Source organism: Phialemonium atrogriseum (genome assembly GCF_030411735.1).
Source record: "Phialemonium atrogriseum strain 8032-3 unplaced genomic scaffold QBC33scaffold_20, whole genome shotgun sequence".
NCBI lineage: Eukaryota > Fungi > Ascomycota > Sordariomycetes > Cephalothecales > Cephalothecaceae > Phialemonium > Phialemonium atrogriseum.
The window spans coordinates 627089-650414 of NW_026848157.1; the positions used below are offsets into that span (position 1 = coordinate 627089).

The 23326-nt window shown below is 57.3% G+C and overlaps 11 protein-coding genes across 11 annotated transcripts; 5 read left to right on the plus strand and 6 right to left on the minus strand.

Moving 5' to 3' along the window:
• Nucleotides 1–570: 570 nt before the first annotated feature.
• Nucleotides 571–2309, minus strand: QBC33DRAFT_176692 (S-adenosyl-L-methionine-dependent methyltransferase). The gene is made up of 8 exons (XM_060422405.1): nt 2012–2309; nt 1853–1935; nt 1754–1776; nt 1664–1682; nt 1472–1591; nt 1096–1410; nt 727–1027; nt 571–669 (listed from the first exon to the last, which is right to left on the minus strand). Exons 1-8 carry the CDS (start codon nt 2068–2070, stop codon nt 633–635), a joined length of 957 nt encoding a protein of 318 aa, XP_060281567.1. The 5' UTR covers nt 2071–2309; the 3' UTR covers nt 571–632.
• A 310-nt stretch (nt 2310–2619) lies between these two features.
• Nucleotides 2620–4352, minus strand: QBC33DRAFT_621533 (uncharacterized protein; the record flags this gene model as incomplete). The annotated part of the gene is made up of 2 exons (XM_060432807.1): nt 2620–4079; nt 4282–4352. The coding sequence occupies 2 exons, from the start codon at nt 4350–4352 to the stop codon at nt 2921–2923; spliced, it is 1230 nt and encodes a 409-aa protein (XP_060281568.1). The 3' UTR covers nt 2620–2920.
• A 433-nt stretch (nt 4353–4785) lies between these two features.
• On the plus strand, nt 4786–5186 carry QBC33DRAFT_561174 (uncharacterized protein; the record flags this gene model as incomplete). The annotated part of the gene is made up of 3 exons (XM_060430112.1): nt 4786–4846; nt 4915–4934; nt 5016–5186. 3 exons carry the CDS (start codon nt 4786–4788, stop codon nt 5184–5186), a joined length of 252 nt encoding a protein of 83 aa, XP_060281569.1.
• On the minus strand, nt 5146–6461 carry QBC33DRAFT_176744 (uncharacterized protein). Its single transcript, XM_060422406.1, has one exon. It carries the CDS (start codon nt 6365–6367, stop codon nt 5330–5332), a length of 1038 nt encoding a protein of 345 aa, XP_060281570.1. The 5' UTR covers nt 6368–6461; the 3' UTR covers nt 5146–5329.
• Nucleotides 6462–7356: 895 nt separating this feature from the next.
• QBC33DRAFT_561176 (uncharacterized protein) lies at nt 7357–7704 on the plus strand (the record flags this gene model as incomplete). The annotated part of the gene is made up of 1 exon (XM_060430113.1): nt 7357–7704. The coding sequence occupies one exon, from the start codon at nt 7357–7359 to the stop codon at nt 7702–7704; it is 348 nt and encodes a 115-aa protein (XP_060281571.1).
• A 697-nt stretch (nt 7705–8401) lies between these two features.
• QBC33DRAFT_455676 (Protoglobin-domain-containing protein) lies at nt 8402–9401 on the minus strand (the record flags this gene model as incomplete). The annotated part of the gene is made up of 3 exons (XM_060424782.1): nt 8402–8858; nt 8936–9206; nt 9296–9401. 3 exons carry the CDS (start codon nt 9399–9401, stop codon nt 8402–8404), a joined length of 834 nt encoding a protein of 277 aa, XP_060281572.1.
• Nucleotides 9402–10900: 1499 nt separating this feature from the next.
• Nucleotides 10901–12755, plus strand: QBC33DRAFT_593607 (uncharacterized protein; the record flags this gene model as incomplete). Its single annotated transcript, XM_060431743.1, has 3 exons — nt 10901–10987; nt 11038–11485; nt 11548–12755. 3 exons carry the CDS (start codon nt 10901–10903, stop codon nt 12753–12755), a joined length of 1743 nt encoding a protein of 580 aa, XP_060281573.1.
• A 901-nt stretch (nt 12756–13656) lies between these two features.
• Nucleotides 13657–14850, plus strand: QBC33DRAFT_593608 (uncharacterized protein; the record flags this gene model as incomplete). Its single annotated transcript, XM_060431744.1, has 2 exons — nt 13657–13671; nt 13786–14850. 2 exons carry the CDS (start codon nt 13657–13659, stop codon nt 14527–14529), a joined length of 759 nt encoding a protein of 252 aa, XP_060281574.1. The 3' UTR covers nt 14530–14850.
• Nucleotides 14851–14860: 10 nt separating this feature from the next.
• On the plus strand, nt 14861–16524 carry QBC33DRAFT_545212 (SGNH hydrolase). Its single transcript, XM_060428545.1, has 4 exons — nt 14861–15308; nt 15445–15499; nt 15592–15786; nt 15870–16524. The coding sequence occupies exons 1-4, from the start codon at nt 15089–15091 to the stop codon at nt 16171–16173; spliced, it is 774 nt and encodes a 257-aa protein (XP_060281575.1). The 5' UTR covers nt 14861–15088; the 3' UTR covers nt 16174–16524.
• QBC33DRAFT_545215 (putative cop9 signalosome complex subunit 4 protein) lies at nt 16228–18384 on the minus strand. The gene is made up of 2 exons (XM_060428546.1): nt 16648–18384; nt 16228–16571 (listed from the first exon to the last, which is right to left on the minus strand). Exons 1-2 carry the CDS (start codon nt 17884–17886, stop codon nt 16542–16544), a joined length of 1269 nt encoding a protein of 422 aa, XP_060281576.1. The 5' UTR covers nt 17887–18384; the 3' UTR covers nt 16228–16541.
• A 286-nt stretch (nt 18385–18670) lies between these two features.
• On the minus strand, nt 18671–22253 carry QBC33DRAFT_455674 (uncharacterized protein; the record flags this gene model as incomplete). Its single annotated transcript, XM_060424781.1, has 4 exons — nt 18671–19406; nt 19839–19929; nt 20138–20478; nt 20554–22253. 4 exons carry the CDS (start codon nt 22251–22253, stop codon nt 18671–18673), a joined length of 2868 nt encoding a protein of 955 aa, XP_060281577.1.
• Nucleotides 22254–23326: the final 1073 nt, after the last annotated feature.

The window sequence follows — 23326 nt, forward strand, 5'->3', positions numbered from 1 at the left end:
TGAATCCCGATTGTGGGGAAGACATCGGGCTAAACTGCCCAAGATGAACGGTTGTTCGGTAGTTGGGAGGCGATACATGCCCAGAGCTTGTAGGTCCTCGTTGGTAGGCGATTAAGCTTTTAGGCAAGGGGCTGAATGAAGTAATATGTGTCTGGCCAATCGAGGAGCAACGGGGAAGGTATAACTGTGAGGGTATAATAGGGATTAAATATACAGTGCATCAAAGAGTTTGAAAAGGAATCGAGGTAAATACTGTTGCCCCAACCATCCAACAATGTTTCAGAGCTTCCATGGAGTTCATGGCAACAGTTTGGTTATCATCCTCTCACGTGTCCTTCGACTTTCCTGGGTTCAACCAACCGACTCTTCATCTGCTTCGGCCCCTAGACGCTCGTCAACCCGCGTTTGGCTGCTCTCCGGAGGCTGGAGTCAGTGAAGATGACATCCTTGATATGTCGTGGCTAGTAATGTCAGAAGAGCTGATGCCTGATATTGACAACTCCTCATAAATCGTTCGCAGGGACTCCAAGAGCATTGGGTGCGGTAGTAGGCCTTGGAAGCACATGGCACCTTCTCCTTGTCCCTGTGAATCCAACAAGAGTCTCCCTAGTGGACACCTTGGCCATGGTTTCTCACGACGCCGGCGGTTTCTGGCCCCATACGGCAAGTCTGACAAATATCAGCAAAACGAAAGCGTCTTGATGGAGTCTCAGGAGTAACGCTTACGCAGGAACATATCCATGGATCTTCCTATCCTTAAGCCCAGCCCGGACGTCGACGAGGAACACCTCGACCTCCTCTGTGGACCAGCCGTGGACCTTTGTGAAGACGTTCATCGTGATGCCTTGCGCCACCTCAAGCAGGTTGGTCATCATCAGCGCCCCGCGCACCTTCTGCTCCGTGCCCTTGGCCCACGGGTTTCCCGGCACGGCGAACTTCTTCTCCGTGACATTCACGAACCCGGCCTCCTCCATCCACTTCTTGCAGTTGACCGCCGAGAGGGGGTCCTTGCCCATCTTTTTTATCCCTGGTTATCGTTAACCAGACGCTCAGACGCCGCCCCTAAAACAAAGCAGGAGGGGGTGATGAGACTACCTTCGACCATCAGCGAGTTCCATCGCTGGATAGGGTGACCGTCGAGGGAATTATCGACGGCTTTCATGAGCATCAGCGTCTCCATGATCTCCACGTAACCGCCCGGGTTGAGGTTGTCGTATATGCTCCTCAGCAGTTTCGGGACGTCTGCCAGGAACGGGCAGATATATCTGCCATGGATGTAGTCAAACTTGTGATTGTAGACCCATTCGTCTTCGATATCGTCAATCTCAAACCGGCAGTTTGGAGGCACGTATTCCGGCTGGATCGGGCTGAGGTCGGTGCCCAGGACGTCGGCCTCTGGGTGTTGATCCGCTGGAGGAATAGTTGTAATTAGTCTGAGTCGGACACTAGGAGACGGAAAGTGAACACCCACCAAACTGGATTGGCCAGATGCCCGTGCCAGTGCCTATGTCGAGGACCCTGTCAAGCCTTTCGACTGGTGCAAGGTGTAGCTTTCCGCCGAGGAGCCTAAGGGCAAGTGAGTGTTGCAAGTCTGAGATCCTCGTTAGTCCTGTTAAGATGCTAAACAGTTGATGGTTGATCGTGATTAAGAATGTTCACTGACCTAACCTTCCTTGCTCTTGCTGTGTTCAGAGCGGGGTCACTCGTTAATAGCTGCCAACCGGAGTTTGAGAATAGCGAGGCAATAACTCACTTCATCGTTTGGCAGATAGTATTCTGGGGAGAAAGGAAAAATGGAAAGCAAAGGTTAGTTCTGAGCCACATCCATACAGTCCATAATCAGGCCACTCACTCCCTTCCTTATAACTATGATAAGTGCGCCCAAACTCCTCGATAAAACGGTACACACTCGACGTTGCAGAGACGTTGGATGCGCTGGCGAGAAGAGAGCACGTTAGCCCATCATCCTTCCCTACAGCCAATGGGGGGGCAATTATTGGTAATAACCCACGGTCTATCCATGTCTCCCAGTGATGAGTTCGCGTCACTGTCGTCCGAATCGATCTGCATGCAGGAGGGGTTACTTCAGCACGGCAGAAGCAAAGCAATGTTATCACCCGGGGACTCACGCTCAGTCCAATAGATGATGAGCCGCTCATGTAATGCAGATACTCGTCTTCGCCCTGCTGCTCCTCCAATGCCGTGTCTCCCAATTCCGTGGTCGGTGCGGGCGCTGCTAACGGAACGGGGTCGCCCGGGGGAGCCTCCGCCTCAGCGGCTGGCCCCTGGGGCACCCCGGGCGCTTCCGGGAGCATCGTATCATCTCCCCGGCCATCGGCAGAAGGGGTGAGAGACGAAGGGAGCCCTGTATCGCTCATGGTTGACTAATAAGGGGGTTGGATTTGGGGGTGGGCGAGGGTCAACAACGTTGTGCGAGAGAACAGTTGCAATTCAGCCGGAGGGGTCAGGTTGCGCGATTTCATTAGCCGCCATTGTTACAGCGGCAACGCACACCACCACCACAAGCGAGCTGGAGCTGGAGGATTGAATGAAACCATGCCCTTGCGTTGCATCTGACGGACTACCCCCACGCCGACATCCGGCTAGCGCTTCTTTAGCTTCGTCACCCGTTCAACGGTTTTGTAAGGCTGCACGCCTTGTGGGGGTCTTTCGTGCAGCTGTTCATTGGTTTATCATGGGGGCTCGCCTCTGTTCCATCGTGGGGGCAGAACTGGCCCATGGTATTGTCCTTGGGCAAGGAAAAGAATATATTACACGTGCCAACACTGGCCCTGAAGAAGCGACTACAAAATCGAACTTATGCGTCGGGGTAGCAGCACCGCCACGGTACGTACGGGAGGCACTACCCGCTTCCTCCACCGATAAATAGAGGCAGATAGTTCCCCAGATAGGATACCTCCTAGCTAGTATATGCCCCATTGCCCCCCACAGCAACAACAAACACCCTCGGATCCCCAGCATTGACCTTCCCAGACTGATCCTCCCCACCATCAGGCTGCACATCATCATACGCAAACGCATACCCCTTCCCATCCAAATTCACCTCATGCACAATCCGCGCATAGTGGTTCGCCGGATCCCTACCGTAGAACGTCGACGGGTGCGACGGATGCTCCCCCACCTCCGGCAGCGCAGCCCGCACCAGCGCCGCCGCCAGGCGCGGGATGATCGCGTTCCTCGCCGCCGACGGCCCCGTCACGAACGGGCCCGTGTTGCACCCGAGGATATCCGCCGTAGTAGGCTTGGCAAACGTCTCATCACCGACGACCAGCTCGCCCTTCTCGCTGACGGATCCCGCCAGGGTCCCCGGCGCGGCCTGGGTGTTGATGCGCATCTCCGCACCTCGCCCGGCGCGGCTGAATTTCCTCCAGACCTCCTCGACGAGCGGCTCAAAGTACCCGTCGAAGCTAGCCCCCACCGCCGCGCCGTGCGTCGGGCTCAGGGCTCGTAAGGGCGCCTGGCCTGGTTTCTGGACGATCAGCTTATCCCACGGCATGCCGTCCCTCCGGGCCTGTGCGCGGAGGCCGTCGCACACCCTGTCCAGGCCGTCGGGGCCCATGCCCGAGACGTGCTGGACGGAGTCCGGGGCGCCGGCCTGGTGGCGGTCGAGGGTCAGGGCGATGGGCAGGCGCGAGACGAAGTCGACGTAGCTGATGTTTGCGAAGAGCTGGTCGGCGTTGAGGGTGAACTCGGCAAAGGCGAAGTTCACGTCGGCGTTGGGGTCGCTCGGGTTGAGGACCGATGGCTCAACTAGGGCCGGGCCCGGGTTCAGCAGGAAGGTCAGCTTGGCGTCGGAGCTGAACCATATGCGCCCGCCCGCGATCTGCGGGATGTGCACTGTCGTGGTGCTCCCGGGGGGCCCGAGGGGGATGGCGCAGTCCTCTGCTAGGGGTGACAGGATCTCAGATGGGCTCTCGGGGTAGTAGAGGTCCTTGCCGTTTGCCTTAACGAGAACTCGGGCGCCATTCTTTTGGATGGCGATGCCGGTGACGTAGGCGTAGACCTCGTGGGAATTGGTGTGGTTCTGCAACTGGATATCGAGTGAGTCGGGCATTTTCCTAGTCGAGTCCGAGGCCCCTAATTTGAAGTAAAATGGATGCTTGGGATGCACAACCTAGGTAACCTGTTCTTCTGCTCGATCTGTGGGTCTACGATACAGATTACTCTGTCACAAATTACTCAGGGCGACCAGTGCTATGACGTCACACATGTCCTAGAAAATTGATGAGGCCAAGGCGAGCTAGCTGCAGGGCTGCTTACTCTGAGAACTCTAACGGTTCAACCTTCAGAAAATGTCTCCCCGACGTTGTGAAAATCAGGAACTGTGCCATCTTGGTTAGACTGGCTGACCAACAGAGGAGAAGCGACGAAGATAAAGCTTTACCTGGTAGTACCTGAGTATAAAAGCGAAAAAATCGTTGTTAAAGAGAGCATACTGGGTATCTTGGAACCTCCGAGGTAAATCTCCTGCTTGTAATGTACACTGAAGGAAATACTGATTTATTATGCAGGAGAAGGGCGTTAAGAGACAGAAAATTTATAGTTAGCCAGCTTCAAAGAGCTAACCGATCTGGATAAAACCGACATGTGTAGAACGTTCCCCTAGAAGCTGTCTTATTAACCAGTCCTTGATATCCACGATATACGCCCGCAAGACTAGACGCCATTCGAGGTCGAGTGAGTCGAGTTATAATAATAGGGGGCGAAGACTTACAAACTTCAGAAGATCTCAGCTTCGTTACCAGACAGGCTGTACTTTCTGGAATGAGCGAATGCCAGGGATTTAAACCAAATAGCCTTCTCTTCAACCTTCTAATCACCCGGTGTAAGAAACTTCCGAGCTCCAAAGTTGCCCCGCGAAAGTAAAAGACGGGTGTACCTGGTCTTATATAGCCGACGATATCATCACCGGTGTATACGTAGTATAACGAGGAAAGCATCTATTTATAGGATATGCCCCTGTTCCAGGCACAGCGCTCACTCCCATCTCGCAGATCGACGCCCTGACAACGCTGACGGGCGACTGGGCCATCAACGCGACGGGGACGCTGAACTTGGCGTCCAAGGAGGATTCGACCACGATCCCCAAGGACCAGCGCGACACCCGCGAGACCATCCAGGCGGCGAGGACCTCCAAGAGAAGGAACCTTGGTCGGCAGGCTTAGGTGGAAAGCGGAAATGCGAATATGGACGAGTTTGATGCTGATTATGGAAGAGTTGAGATGCCCCTGAGAACTACCTTTTATATGGTATATATTGGTACCAGTAGCTTTTGTATACATATCCCATCTTCACATAGAAAGGCCTCCTACTGCGCCGCAACCTTGATCACGACCTTCCCCTTGCAGCCCTTCCCCTCAACCTTCTTGAACGCCTTCTCAAAATCCGCAAACTCAAACACGCTGTCCACCCAGGGGAAGCACCTCCCCTCATCCACCAGCCTCGCCACATCCGCGAGGTCGGTCCCATCAGGCCGGACGAGGAAGAACTCGCTCCTAGCCAGCTTCTTCCCCACGTATGCCTCGGGTCTCGCCTCGTCCGGCCCCGCCACGACGCTGAACAGCCTCCCGCCCTCCCTGACCGCGGCCCAGCACGCCGCCAGCGTCGCCCCGCCGGCGCAGTCCAGCACAAGATCACAGTCGGCCTCGCGCCCCGACGCCCAACTCTCCAGGGACTGGACACTATAGTCGACGACCTCAAGCTGCCCAGCCGGGCCCAGCTTCGCCACATCCGCAACCTTGGACGGCCCACACACCGCCACCACAGAGCCCACCCCGGCCGCGACAGCAAGCTGGACAGCCCAACTCCCTACCCCACCCCCCGCGCCCGCGACCAAGACCCGCAGCCCCGAGTTCCCCTCACGAGCGTCCTCATCCCCCCTCAGCGCCGCCCTATCCACGCCGCCATGCTCAAACAACCCCTGGTACGCGGTGAGCGAGCTGAGCGGCGTGGCCGCCGCCTCGGCCCAGTCCAGGCGCGCCGGCTTGCGGGCCATCCAGGCGCCCTGCGCGACGGTGTACTCGCGCAGCGAGCCCGTGCTGGAGGGCGAGGCGCGGAAGAAGACCTCGTCGCCGGGGAGGAAGGCCGGCTCGCCGTCGTCGGGGGCCACGGCGCTGACGACGACGCCGGAGCACTCGGTGCAGGGGACGCGCTCGCGGTTCTCGGGGAAGAAGTCCGGGAACCAGGCTTCCCAGTTTAGCTCGTTGAGGCATGGCGAGGCGGCGAGGACGCGGATGAGATAGTTGTGGGGAGGGGTTGGGGATGGGAGGGGGGATTCCTCGAGGACGAGTGAGGTTGAGTGAGGGTCCGGTTGGTGGACGACCTTCATGGTGGTGGGAAGAGCCATTGTGATAGTAGTTTGATGATGGTTTGTATGTATATGTGTACCGGCGCTATTGCTGAGTGTGATGTGTCTGGGTCTGAAGGACGCGGCCTCGCTGCTCTTATATCTTCTCTTCTTCGAGGGAGAGGGCCCGGTCTCCCAATGAGGAAACGTGGTGTCGTTTACACCCCCCTTGAAGCCCGTACATTCCGATGAAGCCAGTCACGCCGGTTGACGTAATGTTGAGCTGGGCAATCAGTCATACTGGCCATGCCGCTTGCCCTGTAAGCACGGGGGAAAAGTCGGCCATTGTGTCTTGGCTGCGGGACAAGCATGCTATAGCTGTTTCATCTATTACGTATGAGAACCCCTACTTTTCCAACGACGTTCCGATACAATTATCACAACATCTTCTCTTATCTTTTGACAAGAGGACCGCGGAAATGCAAGTTCCCGTAGTTAAGTAGGGTCTTAGTAAGAGCCCATTGCTCACTTACTCACGCTCATCGGCGTTAAACTGGCCGAATACAATCCATGTTCTGTTCCGCGTCGGACCATCGCACGTCCGATTGCCGACTGGCGTTCACGACTACCTGGTCCTGATGTGCTGAGAAATATTCGTCGCCGGAGACCCCGCCGGGCACGCCAACACAAGATCTCGCCGACATTATCGTAATCTAATTACTGTCCCTCCAAGGGATTATTATGGATTAATTATCTGTTGTCTACCCTCAACGCTGCAATGCAAAGCACGAAGACAGACATTTGAGAGGCATCAGCAGACACGGATTCAACATCCAATTATTGCGGTTCCTAGGTGTCATGGGAGATTTGGAAGGATTCAGCAACACGTGCCTTCTCCTGTTTGAGAGGAGCATCTTAAATACCTCACCCCACGCTCGCGATCATAGACAAATTGCATCAAGCATTCATCCTACAGTCCCCTACAATACCCGACGCCAATTACCCTTCCTCGCCTGCTGTGTCTCCTTTAAAAACACCCGATGACAGCCATGGAAGCCGAAGCCAAAACAGAAGACTCGTCGCTGTCGAGCACCCTCGCTCCCGATTCCACGTCCATGGCGACAACGGCGGCAGCGACAACAATGTCGGACGAGCCAGAGGCCAAGAAGCGCAGGTGGTCCAACTACTACGTGATTGTCCGGTGCAGCCAAGACCACCTCTTCACCACCATCTGGGTGCCGTATTTCTCGCTCAAGGCCGGCCGGTTCGGCTCGCAGCGGCTGCAGTGGTGCCCGGTCGGTCGCCACATGACTCTAATCAGGAGAGTCTATGTCGAGGAGCTGACGGAGACGGACCGGGAGCGGGCGGCGTCGTGCATCGACATGCGCGTGCCGTAGGGCAGGCAACGCCCGTCGCAACTCCTTTACACCTGGAATCCCGAGTAATCCTCGTCCTCGTTCGCTTTCGCGTTCTCGTCACCCTCTTGTCACCCTTCTGAGCAGGTCCAACCCGCGTCTTGCTCTGTCCTATACCATAAGGCCCGATACCCCGTCGTCATCGCAGAAATTTCCTCTCGACGTACTTTCCTCGCAATAGGTACCGAACAGATATAATGTTGTGGTGGGAGATCAAATTGCATTTGAAGAAACGGAGACGCTGTTTTTTCGCGTGTCGCACCCCGTCGACTGCCGGTTCCCTGTTTGGCCAGACGTGTCAAGTTGACACATTTGGACGAAGTCGAGAAGTCCAGCTTACTCGCAACCATGCCCATGTTTAGTAGCATCCTACCTAGTCTTTGCACCTCATGTACTCGAAGCAAGCTCTTCTAGAATTGCCTCCCCTCAGCAGAGACACAAATGCAAGCAGCCATACTTCCCAAAATAAGAAAACACGCAAGGTACTGCGGAAGGGCGTGTCAGTCTCGTAGACATGCACGTCGCAGAAGTCTGGCTGCAGTGTCGATATATATTTACATAGATATTTACATATGCCGCTCTGCCATTCCGGCTTCGGGCTTCTTATGGCGGAGGTGGGTTTCTTCAAACGTATCCGACTTGCGCCGTCTTTTCTCTGGTCAGCTCGTATTGTGACGCCTCATTTCTCCAGCCCATCCGCCTGCGAGCCCGCATCACCGATCTTCAACTCCCTCATTGGCCCCTCCACGCCGGTAAACGGACACACACCCTTAGCCCCGGCCCCGGCCCCGGCCCCAACCTCTTCCTCCTCCTCCTCCTCCTCTTCCCCCTCCCCATCCACCTCATCCAGCACCTTCCTCCCACGTAACCACCCCTCCTTCTCGACAGCCACCCTATCCTCCCCATCCCCAAGGAACTCCTCCCCGTCCCGCACATACCACTTGGCGAACAGGTCGTTCTGTATCCAGATGACCTTCCCCAGCGCTTTGACGACGGCGATCTTGCGTCGGGCCGGGAGGCGCGGGTGCGAGAGTATCGCCTCGGTGAGCACGTCCTGGACGACCGAGAGCGTCACCCCGATGTGCACGTACTCGACGTGGAGGGGATGAGACCTGCCGAGGCCTACGTGCATCATCCTAACCAGGGGTTAAGGCATGTGATTGAGGTTGGGGGGTCAAGGAAGCGAGAAAGAAGCAAAACACACAGAACTTACCCAACCTTATCAAGGTACTCCCAAAACTCCATCTCGCTGGGGTCAGAGCAGAGCTTGTTCAAGTACGCGCGGAGGAACATCTTCCTGTGCAGGATCTGCGGGCTTTCCTCGCTGGGGACCTCGTCCATCGGCCCCTCGAAACTGGTGCTCCTCGTCTGGAACGCCCGCGCCGTGATGTCGTACTGCACCAGCTTCCGGTACACAATGTTCACCACCGCCGGTATCAGCGCCCGGATGTACTTGGCCCCCGACACCAGCGCCTCGATGTCCCCTGGGCCAGGGTGGGTTAGTTACGCTTTGGGATCTAATATATCTCCAACGGGATATTATCCAGAGGGCGGTTGGGGGATTTGTTCATACTGCTGCTAAAGTCTAGGAATGAGTGGAGATAACGTATCCGCGACTCGAGATTGGTGTACAATTCCTTGCGGTCGATATGTTGCATCGGCCGGCTTCTGGACGTCATGGTGGAAGACAGGGGGTTTATTTATGTCAGGGGTTCTGTATCTTGGCGTTTGGGAATGGCGATGGAGATGCAGAAGAACCCTCAGCAGTGATCAACACCAGGGCGACCTAATCTCAGCAGCCAAATTCCTTCCTTTAAAGCCAGTCTATGCAGACGACAATCTCGGATGATTCACCTGACGCCTGCGGCAATATCCCATTGTGGTTCTTGCGTGGTCTGAGGTCCTGGCCCGGGCACCCAATAGCAGTCCCTAGAATTCCCGATGCTCTGATCGATCATGCCAGCATACTCACAAGCGGGTCCCAAACCCGCTGAGCTGCTGAAGAGGGTCCCACATTTGGGATCGAGTTACTTTGGTTGATGCCTCATTGGTCGTGAAAAATCCACCAGGTGCGAAAGTCATGCTATGCATCACGGCTATCGTCTCTTCAAGCGAGATGGGCCAGTAAGGGACTACTAGTCAGATCCTTACACCAATCTAGGCTGCAAGCGCGGTGATTCGTCTGCTCTCTCTATATTATCGCCCTGGCGAAGGTCACGTTGAACCTCGTTCCTGCATCGCATATGTGGGCTGGACAATGGGTCGATGGAACGATAGGTCAATCCCAGGCAACGCAGATCTTCGTTAGAATAACGTTTAAGCACATTTAACCCAAACGTAAAGCTGACAAGTAAGATTAAACCGATTTCAGAAGTGAAAACAAGCGAGAAGAAAAAAGTTGAAAAACAAAGGTCCTGGCAGGAAACCTTGGGATCAGAACCAAGAGTGATAACCCCTACACAACAGAACCAATAACATGTCACCTGTCACCTGATGCGTGACTGATAACAGAGCACTGTGAAATTGTCAAGTGTTGCCAAACAGTTTACCAAAATTAATAGGTGCAATTGGCAGATTTCTTTCCCTTAAGCTCTCTAGAACTTTTTGTTCTTAGAATTTTCTGAGATTCTCGTCACAACTCTATGTACCACCCTTATTTCAACCACCTTCTAGCAGCAATTTCCTTCGTTTTCCCCTCACCTTTTCTACACTATTTTAAGGCCTCGGGTGAGGGACTAGGTCCTGTCCAGGGCACTAGGCCTGCCATCCTGCCCATGCACCTGACCCTGTTCTTCGAGGCTGTTAGAAGAGTGCGTGTTGTAACCGGAACAGTCTAGGGACTTTAAGGTCCTAGTCCTCAAGGCTGGCGTCGACAAGTCCAGTATTCTCTGCGTGGGTAATCCTGAGCCCGAGGTGGTCCTGGACTCTTTCGTGACCACAGTAGCAAGGCCTGTAACAAGGCGAGCAATCCTTTCTTTGATAAGCAGCCCAGAGACTTATTCTAGCTTTCGGATACTGTTGTCCTCGGAAATTCCATTACAGGCAAGCCAGATTTGCAGCCTAGGATCTAGGGTATCGGCTGTCATCTTGGGACATATAGGCCTCCCAATAAACCTTCCAGTCGGCCTCGTCGAGATTGTAGTCGTAGACGAATGGGCGGAACATGACGTCTGCTGAGATGGAAGATTCCCTTCGGCCTACCGACGATGCGTTCAAGGCATTCTACGAACAAGGCTACCGGACTTGGTACAAGCTTAATGGGTCGGTGCGGATGGCGATAGTAGCCCCCTCCCGTCGACGTGTCTGGAAGCTGAGCAACTTTTCCCTCAACATCCCGTTCTCCCTGCCGGTCTAGGTCTAGACGATTCCGGGCTTGTAACTGCAAAGTCTACCTGGATAGCCTCTGAAGGGCACTGCGATATCCCCACATTCGAGCAGACCTTTCAAATGGCGGTAGCAATCGGGAAGCCAACATCAACCATCCTTGCAGATAGCTCAGGTTTAACGGTCTTTGAGTGGTTTGGCAAAGACGACGGCCATCTTGTGGTCCTGATTTTTGCTTGGGCGTACGCATTGTCCGCAAGGTGGGTGGAGATCATCCCCCGAGCGTCTCCGATGGAATACACCTCAAGCCAAGCACCTTGGACAGCCCACCAAGTCTCCGGTGAAGAGGCCGAAAATGGCAGACCTATGGTGGTTGAGCTGGGGAACGTGACTGACGAGGCAGCTCGATGGTGGGCAGCCGTCCTTGCGCCTGGGGAGGGTTGGAGGGCAGCCATACCTCATGAGCGATGGCGACTTCTTTCGCTCTGGAGTGTCACAAAGGAATCCAACAGCATCCCCATTCCCTAACTAGTTCTCTGAGCCATACGAATTCTCACTCAGCGACCCCGGCATCCTTTGAAGCGGCGTTGCATTACATCGAGGATTATTCCGCACTCCACAACGCCAACACACAGAGCCGGACGGCCCTTGCCGCCTCACTACTTCTCCCCGTGGCCAAACTCGACAATAGGAAGATTCTCCTTCATGCACCTCGAGGACTCTGCAAGCAATCGGTAGATAAACGAACACCGGAAGCTCTACTTTTCAAGGAACGTTACCAACCCCAGTTCGACCGACTCCTGACCCTAAGCGCCAACGCTCGAGGAATGAAGGCCGTTCTAGGCAGCGTCTTTTACGAGCCTGGCATACCAGCCAATGCCTACGGTGCATGGTTGCAAGGCACCATGGCCGTGCTGCAATCCAAAGGAGCTAAGAACCTCCACGTCTTGGCTCGCATGTTCTTCGATCGGAGTCCTCATATCTCGTATCTCTGGCTTGGAGGGATCATCACAGGCGCACACAAAGACTTCCTACGGAGCATCTCCGGCCTCCTTGGCCTGAACAGGATCGACCTTCACGAGGCGGCCTGGACTGGTACCCTTTTGTCCTTCATTCAGGAGCCGGTGTCTCGGTTGCATCACGACTCGAAATCAATTTCACGAGCTGATGAGTGCCGACTGATGTTTCTGAGCCAAGAGCCACCCCGGGAATTCCCTCCGATATACCCATATCATCCCTTGGGAGACACGGATATCAAGGACACCGATCTTGGTGTCCATCTCCACGCACGTTGTCCAGGCAAGCACCACCTTGGGTTCTTGTCTGTCACATGGAACTGCGTTGGGGGCAGGAAGGACATACAAAGAACAGGACCAATATCAATAGCGTCTAGGAATCATCACATTGTCGACAACCTGCAGGATGACGAGGATACGGCCATCGAAGTGGATTACGGGTGGTTAGACCGAGAGAGGGATCTTTCCGAGGGAGTCACACGTAATCTGTTCACTTGGATGCGAGACATGGATGGGTTCACTGTTGCGGAACGAGATATTTGCCGGCACGAATGGATTGACGCATTTAATGATTCAGATGACGAGAGTGTCCATCCGGAGGGAGATGGGGGGTCCACAGTTGGTCTAAACATTGCTGGTCGGATGGGATGCTGGATGGCAAGCACAATAACCAGACGTAGCAACTCAGTATAGATTTGAGCGGAATTCCTAAGCAAGAGGCCAAGTTTACCAGCCATAATGACCCTTATTGTCACTCCTCGCTATCATATTCATCTAATAAAGGGTCGGGTGCGCTTCGCTGCCGGCGCGGGAGTCCCCACTGGCTCGATAAAGATCAAAAGGTTAGAGCCAAGTCACTTGCGCGAACTCATTTCCCCATCATCCACTCGGGAGTCTTCCGGCAGGAGCTCAGCTCGTCGCCTCCCACTCGAGTGGGTTACCTTAGGTAGGTAGGTACCTAGCCCGACGTGAAAATGGGGCTATCACAGCCTACCTAGGAAGGAGCAGAAGGGCCTCGGATTTGCCTGGGTAGGTTACCTAGGTAGGTAGGGTAAGCAATCCCGCTGTCCCCGCAACTGGAAACTCCAATAAGATGTATGGGGATGGACGCGACTTCCTGGTCGGCATGAACAATAGGGTGGGGAGGACTGCCACTTATTTGCCGTTGATGGTGCTTTGTTGCCTTCAGTTCTCCCCTCAAACTCTCAGGCGAACTAGAATCAATCAGTCTGCTATTAGAACACATCCACCAGCCGCATGAATCCGTCCAGTTCTAAAGTACCTAGCTCGATTACATCTCAGCAGACGATATCTTCCAGTACCGCAGTCGAAACCGACCACGTCCAACAACAGCCCGGCATCGCGATGCAGGAAATCTTGGACTGTCCACCACCGTCGGAATGGCCAACAATCCTGATCAACAATCCTGATTGGAAGTCGAGGTTACTCATCGATTGCCCCCGATTGCAAAGCGTCAACGACTTCGAGACCGTGATAGACCATTCGGTCTTAGACCACTTCGACTGTCTGCGGTGGGCAATATTAGACATACTCCCAAACCCGAATGCCCTTCCCCTCCCACGCACTCGCAGCGATGTCGCATACCGCCGTAAGAAACCATGCACCTTCCCTTCCTCATTTCTCATTCCACGAGAGTGATCTGCGTGTGAGGCATGGTCGAGCTAACCTACCTACTTCAACGACAGTTGCGCGGGCCGGATAGCGCCGGGCCGGCAGCAGGAACCTGCCCAGGGCTTTTCAGGTCGAGGTGTACGTCAAGTACCGAAAAGAAGTCGAATTCACCCACGCCCACACGCTCCTTCCCAATGGCAAGGCAGAATCCAAAATTGACGGCGGCGCCATCATTCGTCATCACCCTCGCGCGCTGGAAGGTGACAAATATGGCTACGTTGTGGATCGCTATTTCAGGTTGAACCTCATTGAGGACCACCCTATCCTAAATTCAGAATCCTGGACAGTTGTCCAGAATCCCGTTGTCCAGAATCCCATTGGACAGGGCTTCGTTGGACAGGGCTTCGTTGGACAGGACTTTGTTGGACAGGACTTCGTTGGCCAGGGCTTCGTTGGCCAGAATCCCGTTGGCCAGAATCCCGTTGGCCAGAATCCCGTTGTCCAGAATCCCTTTGGCCAGAATCCCTTTGGCCAGAATCCCGTTGTCCAGAATCCCGTTGTCCAGAATCCCTTTGGCCAGAATCCCGTTGTCCAGAATCCCGTTGTCCAGAATCCCTTTGTCCAGAATCCCATTCGCGGGGGCTCTGTTCACGGGGGCTCTGTTCGCAGGGTCTCTGTTCGCAGGGTCTCTGTTAGCGAGGGCTCTGTTGGCCAGTATCATGTTGGCCAGAATTCCGTTGGGCAGGGCTCTGTTGGGCAGGACTCTGTTGGGCAGGACTCTGTTGAGCAGGACTCTGTTGAGCAGGACTCCGTTAGCCAGTGTCCTGTTAGTTGATGCTTGTTGGCTTGTCTTGTGTGATTTCCTCTTCTTTCTATGACACGGCTCCCCTTTGACCCCGAGTTCCAGCGGTTTTTGTTCCGGATATCTTTTTCGCGATGGGAGCCTGGGATGCTGCAGCGCATGCATGTATCTATTTAAGCATCACGCCAGAACAGAACACAGGTCATAATTCACATTGACCATAGGTGGAAACCTAGTAAGGTACCGCTGTGACAGTGACAGAAGATGGAGGTCAAGCATGGTGTCGGGACGGGCCGTAGAAAATGCGCGAACCCCAGAAAAGGGGTGCCAAACGGGCTGTCACTCAGCCCTATGGCCCACCCCGTTAGGTACTAACTGAGGGGTTATTCCGTCGCTACCTAATTAAGCTTGAGCTCATCCATCCAGTCCCATTCCATTGCCTCACAATCCGACGTCACGCCGCCCAGTCACGCAGCCTTTTTGACGCGACAATCAACCACGTCCACTTCTTTACACGAGGTCTCGACATCCTCCCCCCGACCCGTCCGTCTCTCCCGCATCCTCGCCACCGACCTCCGCCGCAAATTAATAAATGGCGTCCCCCGCCAAGACGCTTCGGATCCTCTGCTTCGGCGACTCGCTGACGGCGGGGTACTCGGGCATGGGCGCCATGTACCACCCCTACTCTGAGACGCTCGAGCAGATGGTCGCCATGGCCTTTCCCGAGTATCGCATCGAGACGGTCGAGGACGGCAAGCCCGGTGATCTGGCCTCGTCGAGGGGCAGTTTCCTCAGCCGGATGGGGAAGATCTGTGAGCCTTTTACTCTCCTCCCCTTTGCTTTTCGGTTGCCCCTTTATCCCCCATGTTGCCGCAAACCCCCGAGACGGGACCAAATGGACGAGAGCAATCCGGCTGACGAATACCCCCCGTGTCCCCCGCGTTTCAGTCGCGGCAGCAGGCAAGGGATCATTTGACTGGACGATCGTGCTAGGAGGGACGAAGTAGGCGCTCTCCCGTTACCGTCACCCCACAAGACACAGGCCACAGACCACGTCTGCGGGAGGAGATCAGGGACTGACAGCCTTCTCCTCAGCGACCTAGCATGGGGCATCGAGCCCGAGGAGATCTTCGACTCCCTCGAGAAAGTCTGGGCCATACCGCTCGCGCACGGGAGCCGTGTCCTCGCGCTGACTGTGCCCGAGGCCGGTGTCAAGGTTCACCGGGAGCGGATCGGCGCCAGGCGGGACCGGCTAAACGGCCTGATCAAGGGTTACCAACGGGATGACTTGTAAGACCACATCACCCACCCCTCCAAGCAAAAAACAAACAAACAAACGAAGAAACCCCCAACTAACCCCCCCCCCAAAACAGCCACACCCACGACCTCCACGCCTCAATCCCCTACTTCTCCATGACCCCCTCGGACCGCGCCCTGTACTGGGACGACGCGGTGCACCTGACCCCGGACGGCTACGACCTGGTCGGCCGGCGCGTCGGCACCGCGCTGGTGTCCCTGCTCGTCCGCGAGCGCACCAGTGCCGACACCCCGGCCCGCCGCCGCCGCGTCTTCCGCGACGACGACCGCCCCTACGACGAGGAGGGCGGCGACCCGGCCGCCATCGACCAGGGGTACGTCATCGTGCGCCGCAAGGACCTGGACTACGTGGTGGGGTAGGGTAGGGTAGGGTAGGCTTTTGGGGTCGGTTGGTTGACAAGGAGAGGTTGTACACGCGGTGTTTTCCTTGGCAGTTTCGGTGCTTCCGGGGGGGCGGCATGTCACCGGCGCCAGGTGGTTTAATGGCTTTGGATTTATGGGCTTTTGGCGATGGGCGATAACGAATGGAAACGGGAAATCAGGCGTTCTAGGCACTATGAGTACATAGATGCATTGCTGTTCTATTTCATGGACGTTCATAGACTTTGGTAAAGCCTACTGTGGTCGATTTCAGACCCTTATTTTTTTTGGAAAAATACCCCGTCCCCTCCCCAACGCCAGGCTTGATACAAATCGAGGATTCGGTTCCCCCCTCGATCATGAAAACATCAAGCGGCCAGCTGCCGCTCCACAAACACCTTGAGTAACCACTGTTAGCTTCTCGTCCATGTCTCAATCAAATATCTGTAGGGGAATATAAAAGTCACGACATACCGGAAACTCTGCTTGCAACGAGTTCGTCAGTTGCTCCAGCTCCTCGGCCAACGCCTGGACGTTGGCATCCCATCTCCGCATCTCCTTGCCCACAGTGAGCTCGGCATGACCGCTGCCCTTCTCCCTCGATGTCTCGCCCCCCTCGAACCAGATGATGCGGTCGATCTGGTCGATCCGGCCAGCCAGCCGTCCCTGCTCGATCATCCTGGCCGTCGTGTCCTCGGCCTTGTCCGCGTTCCTGCCTAGTCCCAGCAAGAGAGCGAGCTCGTCGAAGCCAATGTTGCTGTACAGCCGGCTCGCGCCCAGGAGGTTGTGCTCCACGACCGCCTTGACCAGCACCGTAGATCCGTCCGAGGTTCTGGCCAGCTGGTGTGGCTGTAGGCCCTGGGCGAACTTATCGACCTCGGCGGGGGCCAGTAGCCTGTCAAGGAACATCTTCTCCAATATGCCGAACTCTTCTAAGCCTGCAGCCCGGTCGTCCTTGTACAGCCGGCCAAGGACCTTGCGACGGTCGGGCCCGGCGGGGGCGAGGATGGCGCACTTGATGGCCATGCTGAGAGTGTGGAGCCTCTCCTCCTCGGCGATGACGGGCGACACGCTGATGTCATGGTAGCTCTGGGCGGCGGCCAGGAACTGCCTCTTGGAGTCCTGGATGCGGGCGGCGCTCAGCTTGAAGTGCAGGTTCAGCTCGGGGTCATCGATGGTGTGCATGACGTTCTTCAGCTTGTTGAGGTACGACTCGGCGGCGGTGCTGTCGTCGACCTCGAGGTAGTTGCGCACGATGCGGATCCAAATCTTGACCTTCTCAGCATCGGAAACCCGGCGCTGGGAACTATCTAGTGGGATCTCGGACAGCACCTTGGCGGCATCGGCGAAATCCTCATTGCCCTCGTGACCGGTCGCGATCAGCTCTCGGACGGCGGCGGCTTGGTCGAGGAGAGATGACGAGGCCGTCGTGTTCGAGGCAATGAAGGAGAGGATATTCTGGCCAACCTCGACCCACACGTCGTAGTTTTCGAAGGAGCGGAGGGTAGATATAAACTTGTCGAGGACAGTCCGCTTGGCCACTATGCCGTAGGGAAGAACGATGATGGCGTCGGCAATGGCGGTGAGGTCGGCTGCGATTGTTGTCGGAGACGAGAGGTTCTTGATGTTGAAGATGATGGCCTCAAGCATCGTCTCGGGGTTCTGCGAGGAAGCCACCTGAGCGAGAGCCTCCGAGACCTTTGCTGACTGCATGATTGAAGGTTGGCGGCTGAGACGTGGAGGGGAAGTTGATAACGGCGACGATATGCGCCAGCTCGAGAGGTTGGCGCGAGGTCCAGAGTACTGACCTCGTTGTTCGTTGTTGAATGGCAAGGCTAGACTTTTGAACGGGTTCACGGTTTATGTGGTGGCAGGGTGGGGCGGGGTGTGTGGGGTTTGGCGGGGAAGCTCCAGCGCGCCAGTCCTCAGCGTCTTCCCTTCCTGCATTCAGCACTCGTTCTACCCATGTGCTGTAGAGGTCAGTGTGCCTTGTCTGAAGGTTAAAACTAAGTAGGTCCTTGAGGACTTGATTCGGACCAGGATGGAAGACCTAGCCCTTTGGCCTCCCGTATTTCGTCGAAGGTTCCCCAACATAAGAGGCAGGGCTGGTTGAAACGAATATAGGGGCATTCCGGGACTCTCGGTGGAAACGATGCTGGAAATAACCGTGATTATCTAAAGACGAATCTATCTAAGATCTAAGGACTATCTCCTCCCGGAACACAGATGTAAAAAGATTTGAGCTGGGACTCCAATGTACGGGTACACGTACACTACTTGCATGAACGGCCAGGCCCGCCTTCCAGCTAGCCGACGTTAATATCGTACGATGATCGATCGATTTGGGTACTGGCGGCAAGAGACACAGCTGTAATCCCCCAATCCCATGTCTCGATCCTCGACTCTCGATCATTACGCTCTGCCCAATAACCGCAAGTATTTCATCTTCTACCACGATCAACTCGTCCGCCATTTCTCCGTCCACACAGCGACAGGCTCAATGCTCCAGCACCACCGGCTTCCCGCTCTCCCAATTATGAATACTCTCCCTCACATTAATCCAATACCTCAACCTAACAACCTCCCTCTTCGCAGCCTCCACATCCCCCCTCGCAAACGCCTCCCCAAGCACCTCCTCCGCAGCCCTCACCCTCCCCTCATTCACCTCCCTCAGGCCCTCCAACTCCCCCTCCTCCCTCGCCTCCTCAATCTCCTCCCTCGCCTCCATAACAGCAGCCAACACCTCCGGCTCGGGCTCCCACAGCATCCCCGCCTCGTCGCCCACAACGTCGACCCCGAACCTCTCCCGGAGCAGGTACTGCGCCCTGGTCAGCGGGTTGACCAGCGTCCGATACGCCTCGTTGATAAGCGCGCTCGCGCCCCCGGCCCCGCTGTTGACGTCCGGGTGCGCCGCCGCCTGCAGGCGGAGGAACTCGCGGCGCAGGGCGCGCGCGTCGATGTGGAACGCCCCCGCGGGCGGCGGGCCCGCCGGCAAGGTCTCGGGGAAGAGGGCGTAGAAGGACGGCGGGCCGGGGCGGTCGCGGGTCTCGGACTCGCCGGCCACGGAGGCGGCGCGATGGCCCGACGACGCGTTGTTGGTGTCGGGGGAGCAGCTCGCCCCGGGTTCGGGTTCGGCGGCGGACGAGGAGGAGGATCGCACGGCGGCGGGCTGTTGGGGTCGCGAGGTCTGGGAGAGCCAGCGGCGGGTGGTCGAGAGGGGTGCTGCTGCCTGGCTGGTGGTGTTCGGGTTTGGGTTCGATCTGGGCGCGCCCGGTGCTGCTACTGCTGCTGCCGCCGCGCCGCTGCGGCTCGCTGATGAGAAGGGCCTCCTGGCTGTCTGGGTCGCGTCCCTGCGGCAGGCTGAGCAGAGATGCGCGACTGCGCGGCTCTGGCGTGAGATGGATGACCGCATGTCTGTGTGGTATGGGGGGAATTGCGTAGAAACCCAACTTAGTGTCAGGGCTGTTGTGGTAAAACTTGTTGAAAGCTCAGGTGAGTGAGAGTTGGTTACGGCGATGTTTCAGTCGACCCGGAATTTTTTAGTTGCGAGCTCGGGGCGACGGCAAAAATGACATCACGGGCCGAAGTGAAGCAGATAATTAAAGCGTAAAGCCGGCAAAACCCGCCCCCACCGCCGACATTATCTCCGAGGAGACAGGCGTAACGAACCCGAGGAGAAGACAATATGAGACGTATTGCAAGTCATGGTGGTATCTGTCATGGTATTGTCGCCCCTAGTGTCACAGAGCGGTCTAACTTAGGTATTAATATTATACAGCACTTTCTGGTGACTGGATATCCGTTCACCGTCCTAAACGCCGTCCCATGTCTTCCTCCCCCCCTCCACCTGATAGAGGTAGGTAGTGTGCAGGTATTCACTCTCAAGACAACGCAACTCCCCTCCACCTCCCTCTCTCGGTGTGCCACCACCTCTCCCGATCCTTCTTATCCACCACGACACTACTATAGGTGTTCCACCTCCCCATACACCCCTCCATCCCACCGCCATCCTCCCCCCCACCGCCAATCAACTGCTCAACCCCAACAAGGCCACCCCCCTCATCCGTCCCCCCCGCATCCGGCAAGAGCACATACTCAACCGGACTCCCCACGCATCCCACAAACGCCCCAATCCCATGCCTCTCCACCACCATGCCCCGCTCATCCACAACGTTGACCAAAAACCTCGGCGCCCGCCTCCCGGCTTCCACCCGCGCCTGCGCCGCCAGCCGGGCCAGGCGCAGGTGACTCGCCCCGGCCCCGACCCCCTCCGCGGCAGCAGCAGGCGCCTGCGCAAACCCGGGACTACCAGGCGGCGGCCCCGGCGCCGGCGAGTCTGTTCCACCGGCCCCACCACTACTACTCCCGCTAGACACAGACCCAGCCCCGGCACTGCTACTAGCCGTGCTGGCGCGGCGGACACCACGGCGGGGAGGGGCGCCCACGTGGTAGGGGTTCTGGTGGTGGTTGTGGCTGCCGGCGCTCGCGATGGCGTACCGGTCAGCGGGCAGGTCGGCGCGCTCGCGCGGGCGGCACAGGGCCTGGAAGATGCCCTCGGGGTCGTTGGGGGCGCGGAGGGCGCGCAGGCGGGGGAAGCCCGCCGCCGCGACGGAGCGGGCGAGGATGACGTCGGCGGGGGAGGCGGCGGCGACGAGAGCGGCGGGGTGCTGGTTTGTGGTGGTGGTGTCGTTGTCGTGGTTGTTGTCGATCATGTCCCAGTGCAGGCGGCGGAGGGAGGGGGAGGCGAGGTAGGGAAACAGCCAGATGGGCTCGCCCGGCGCCATTGTCGGGGGCGCGCGCTGGACGATGCTGAAGGACTCGAGGACGGCAAGGTTGGAGAAGATGCGCGCGAGGGCCGGGAGGGAGTCGACGTCCATGTGGATCAGCGTCAGCGAACGGACCGCCGCGCTGTTGGGCCGCGTCGCGAACGACGAGAGCCCCGCCGTCGTGACGCCGCCGAGGTGGGCGAGCGTCAGCTTCTTCAGCGGCGGCAGCGACAGCAGGCTGGCGTTGTTGAACGTCGCGTACGGGAGGTGCGAAAGGTGCAGGTTCTGCAGCAGCGGGAGGCACACCAGCGTGCTCGTGAGCAGGCTGTCCGGCCCCAGCACCGCCCCGGGCTGGCAGTGGACCGTCAGTGTCGTGAGATGTAGCCAGTTGACGTGGTGCTCGATGAAGGCCTTGGATTGCTGTGGCTGCAGGGCAGCAGGTGCGGGTGCGATGACAAGATCCTCCCCGCCTTGCCTCGTCCTCGTTTTTATCCTCGTCTTTGACCGGGTTCGGGTCTGCGGCTGCGGCTGTGCGGGAGGCGCCTCGAGGACCCATGCCATCTCCCTCAGCCTCTGCCGCGTCGACAGCGCGTGGAACAGCCGCGAAAATTCGTGGTTGTAAGCCGGGTAGAAGCCCGTCAATCGCTCCAGGTTTGGACACGCCATGATGACGGACGCGACCAGGTCTCGATACCCATCGGCGTCGGTCCCCGGCGGCAAGAGGGCGGGCACCTTGAGCGAGCGCACGACGACGGCGATGTGCGGGAGGCTACGCAGGGACCTCCGCAGCAGGACCAACCTCGCGCCGTGGCCGAGCTTGTACCGCTTCTTCATGTGTGCGCCATCGGCGCCGACGAGCTGGATGTCCTCGTACAGGGCCGTCCGCGCAAACTTCAGCCACTTGCGCGCGCTCACGGCCACGGAGCAGCAGTCTCGCATCCAGCACGTCGCACAGCTGGCGCTCCCCGGCCGCAGGTGCAGCTGCTTGAGCTCCTCCAGTATCAGTTCCAGCACCTCGCCCGGCAGCGCCGCGAACAGCTCGCCCGGTTTCGCCCTGCGCCGAGCCGCCTTGATCAGCGCCGGCCGCTGCCAAGGGTACTGCTGGGCGGGGTTCTGGCCATGGTTCTGGCCTTGAAGATGCGGGTTGGCGTAAACGGGGCGCTGAAAGCCCGAGATAATGGACTCGAAGCTGGTCTGGCTGCCCCACGACGAGCCGCCCCCAATGCGGCTGTCGGAGCTCTCGGGCGAAGAATAAACCGTGCTTGTCGTGGTCGCGGTGCTGCTGTTTGAGAGGCGCCGCGGCCGGTTGTACATGGCCGTGCGGTCGGACGAGCTGGCGAGTGAGTCGGCCATGATGGCGGCATCGGACAGCGCTGCTGGTTGCGATGTCTCTCCTGGGGCATACCCATGCTCCATTGCCGCCGACCTCGCGCTTGAGCGCTCTACCCTAGTGATGAAGTCCTCGTCCGGCGACGAATAGAAGGTTCTCGGAACGTTGGCAAGATGGAAGCCGGCCGGGGTTGGTAGGACGGGACCGGCACTCGCCATCGTAGCGCGGATGTATTGGGAATGGGAGAGTCCGAAGCGTGGCGGGGGCTTCAGCAGCGAATCATCATAGCTCCGGACGGGTCTCTGTGATGGCGAGGCCGAGTAATGGCGTTGGTGGTTCTGGGATTGGTTCTGGTACTGGTGCTGGTGCTGATGGTTTGCTCTGTTGTTCCAGGCCAATGGCGGGCTGTTGTCGGTGAGAAAAAAGGGGGTTCCAATTCGTCAGCAAATCAAAGTTCCGAATTCAGGGCCCTCGTCGTCGATCCGAATGATTAACGACTGGGGGAAAAGAAGCAAAAAGCGACGAAAGAGGGAATACAAGGCCAAGATCAGTCGAGTCGGAGAAGGGGAAAAGGGACGGTGGGTCAGGGCAGGCCAAGCAACATTTTTAAATGAAGATCGAGCCCCAGTCAACTCAAGAAGGTGCGTCATTCTGCAGTTGAGAGCGAAAGTATCGTGGCCAGCCAGGGAGCCAGGGGGGTGGGGGGAAAGGGAGAGTGGAGTGGAACGGAGTGACTGGCCAGGGTGAGCTGGGACTTGCGAGCCGGGATTCTGGGATTATGGGAGCTGGGGGGGAATCGTTTGGGCGCTAGGGCTGTCCTTGAGCCCGAGCGCTTACTGGAACATGGCAGCACGGATCGCCGTTCATTCACCGGCCCGAGTGGCGTCCACTTGGAGACGAGACGGGACGAAGGCTGTGTCGCTGCTGAACACACCTCAAGCGCGCCACAGATGCAGTGGAAATTAGTTGTATGCAATAAGAAAAGCATAGAAAGGGGGGGCTCAACAGGACCGCGCGCTTGCGAAATATTAGGTCCAACGACCATCATCAGAGCCAT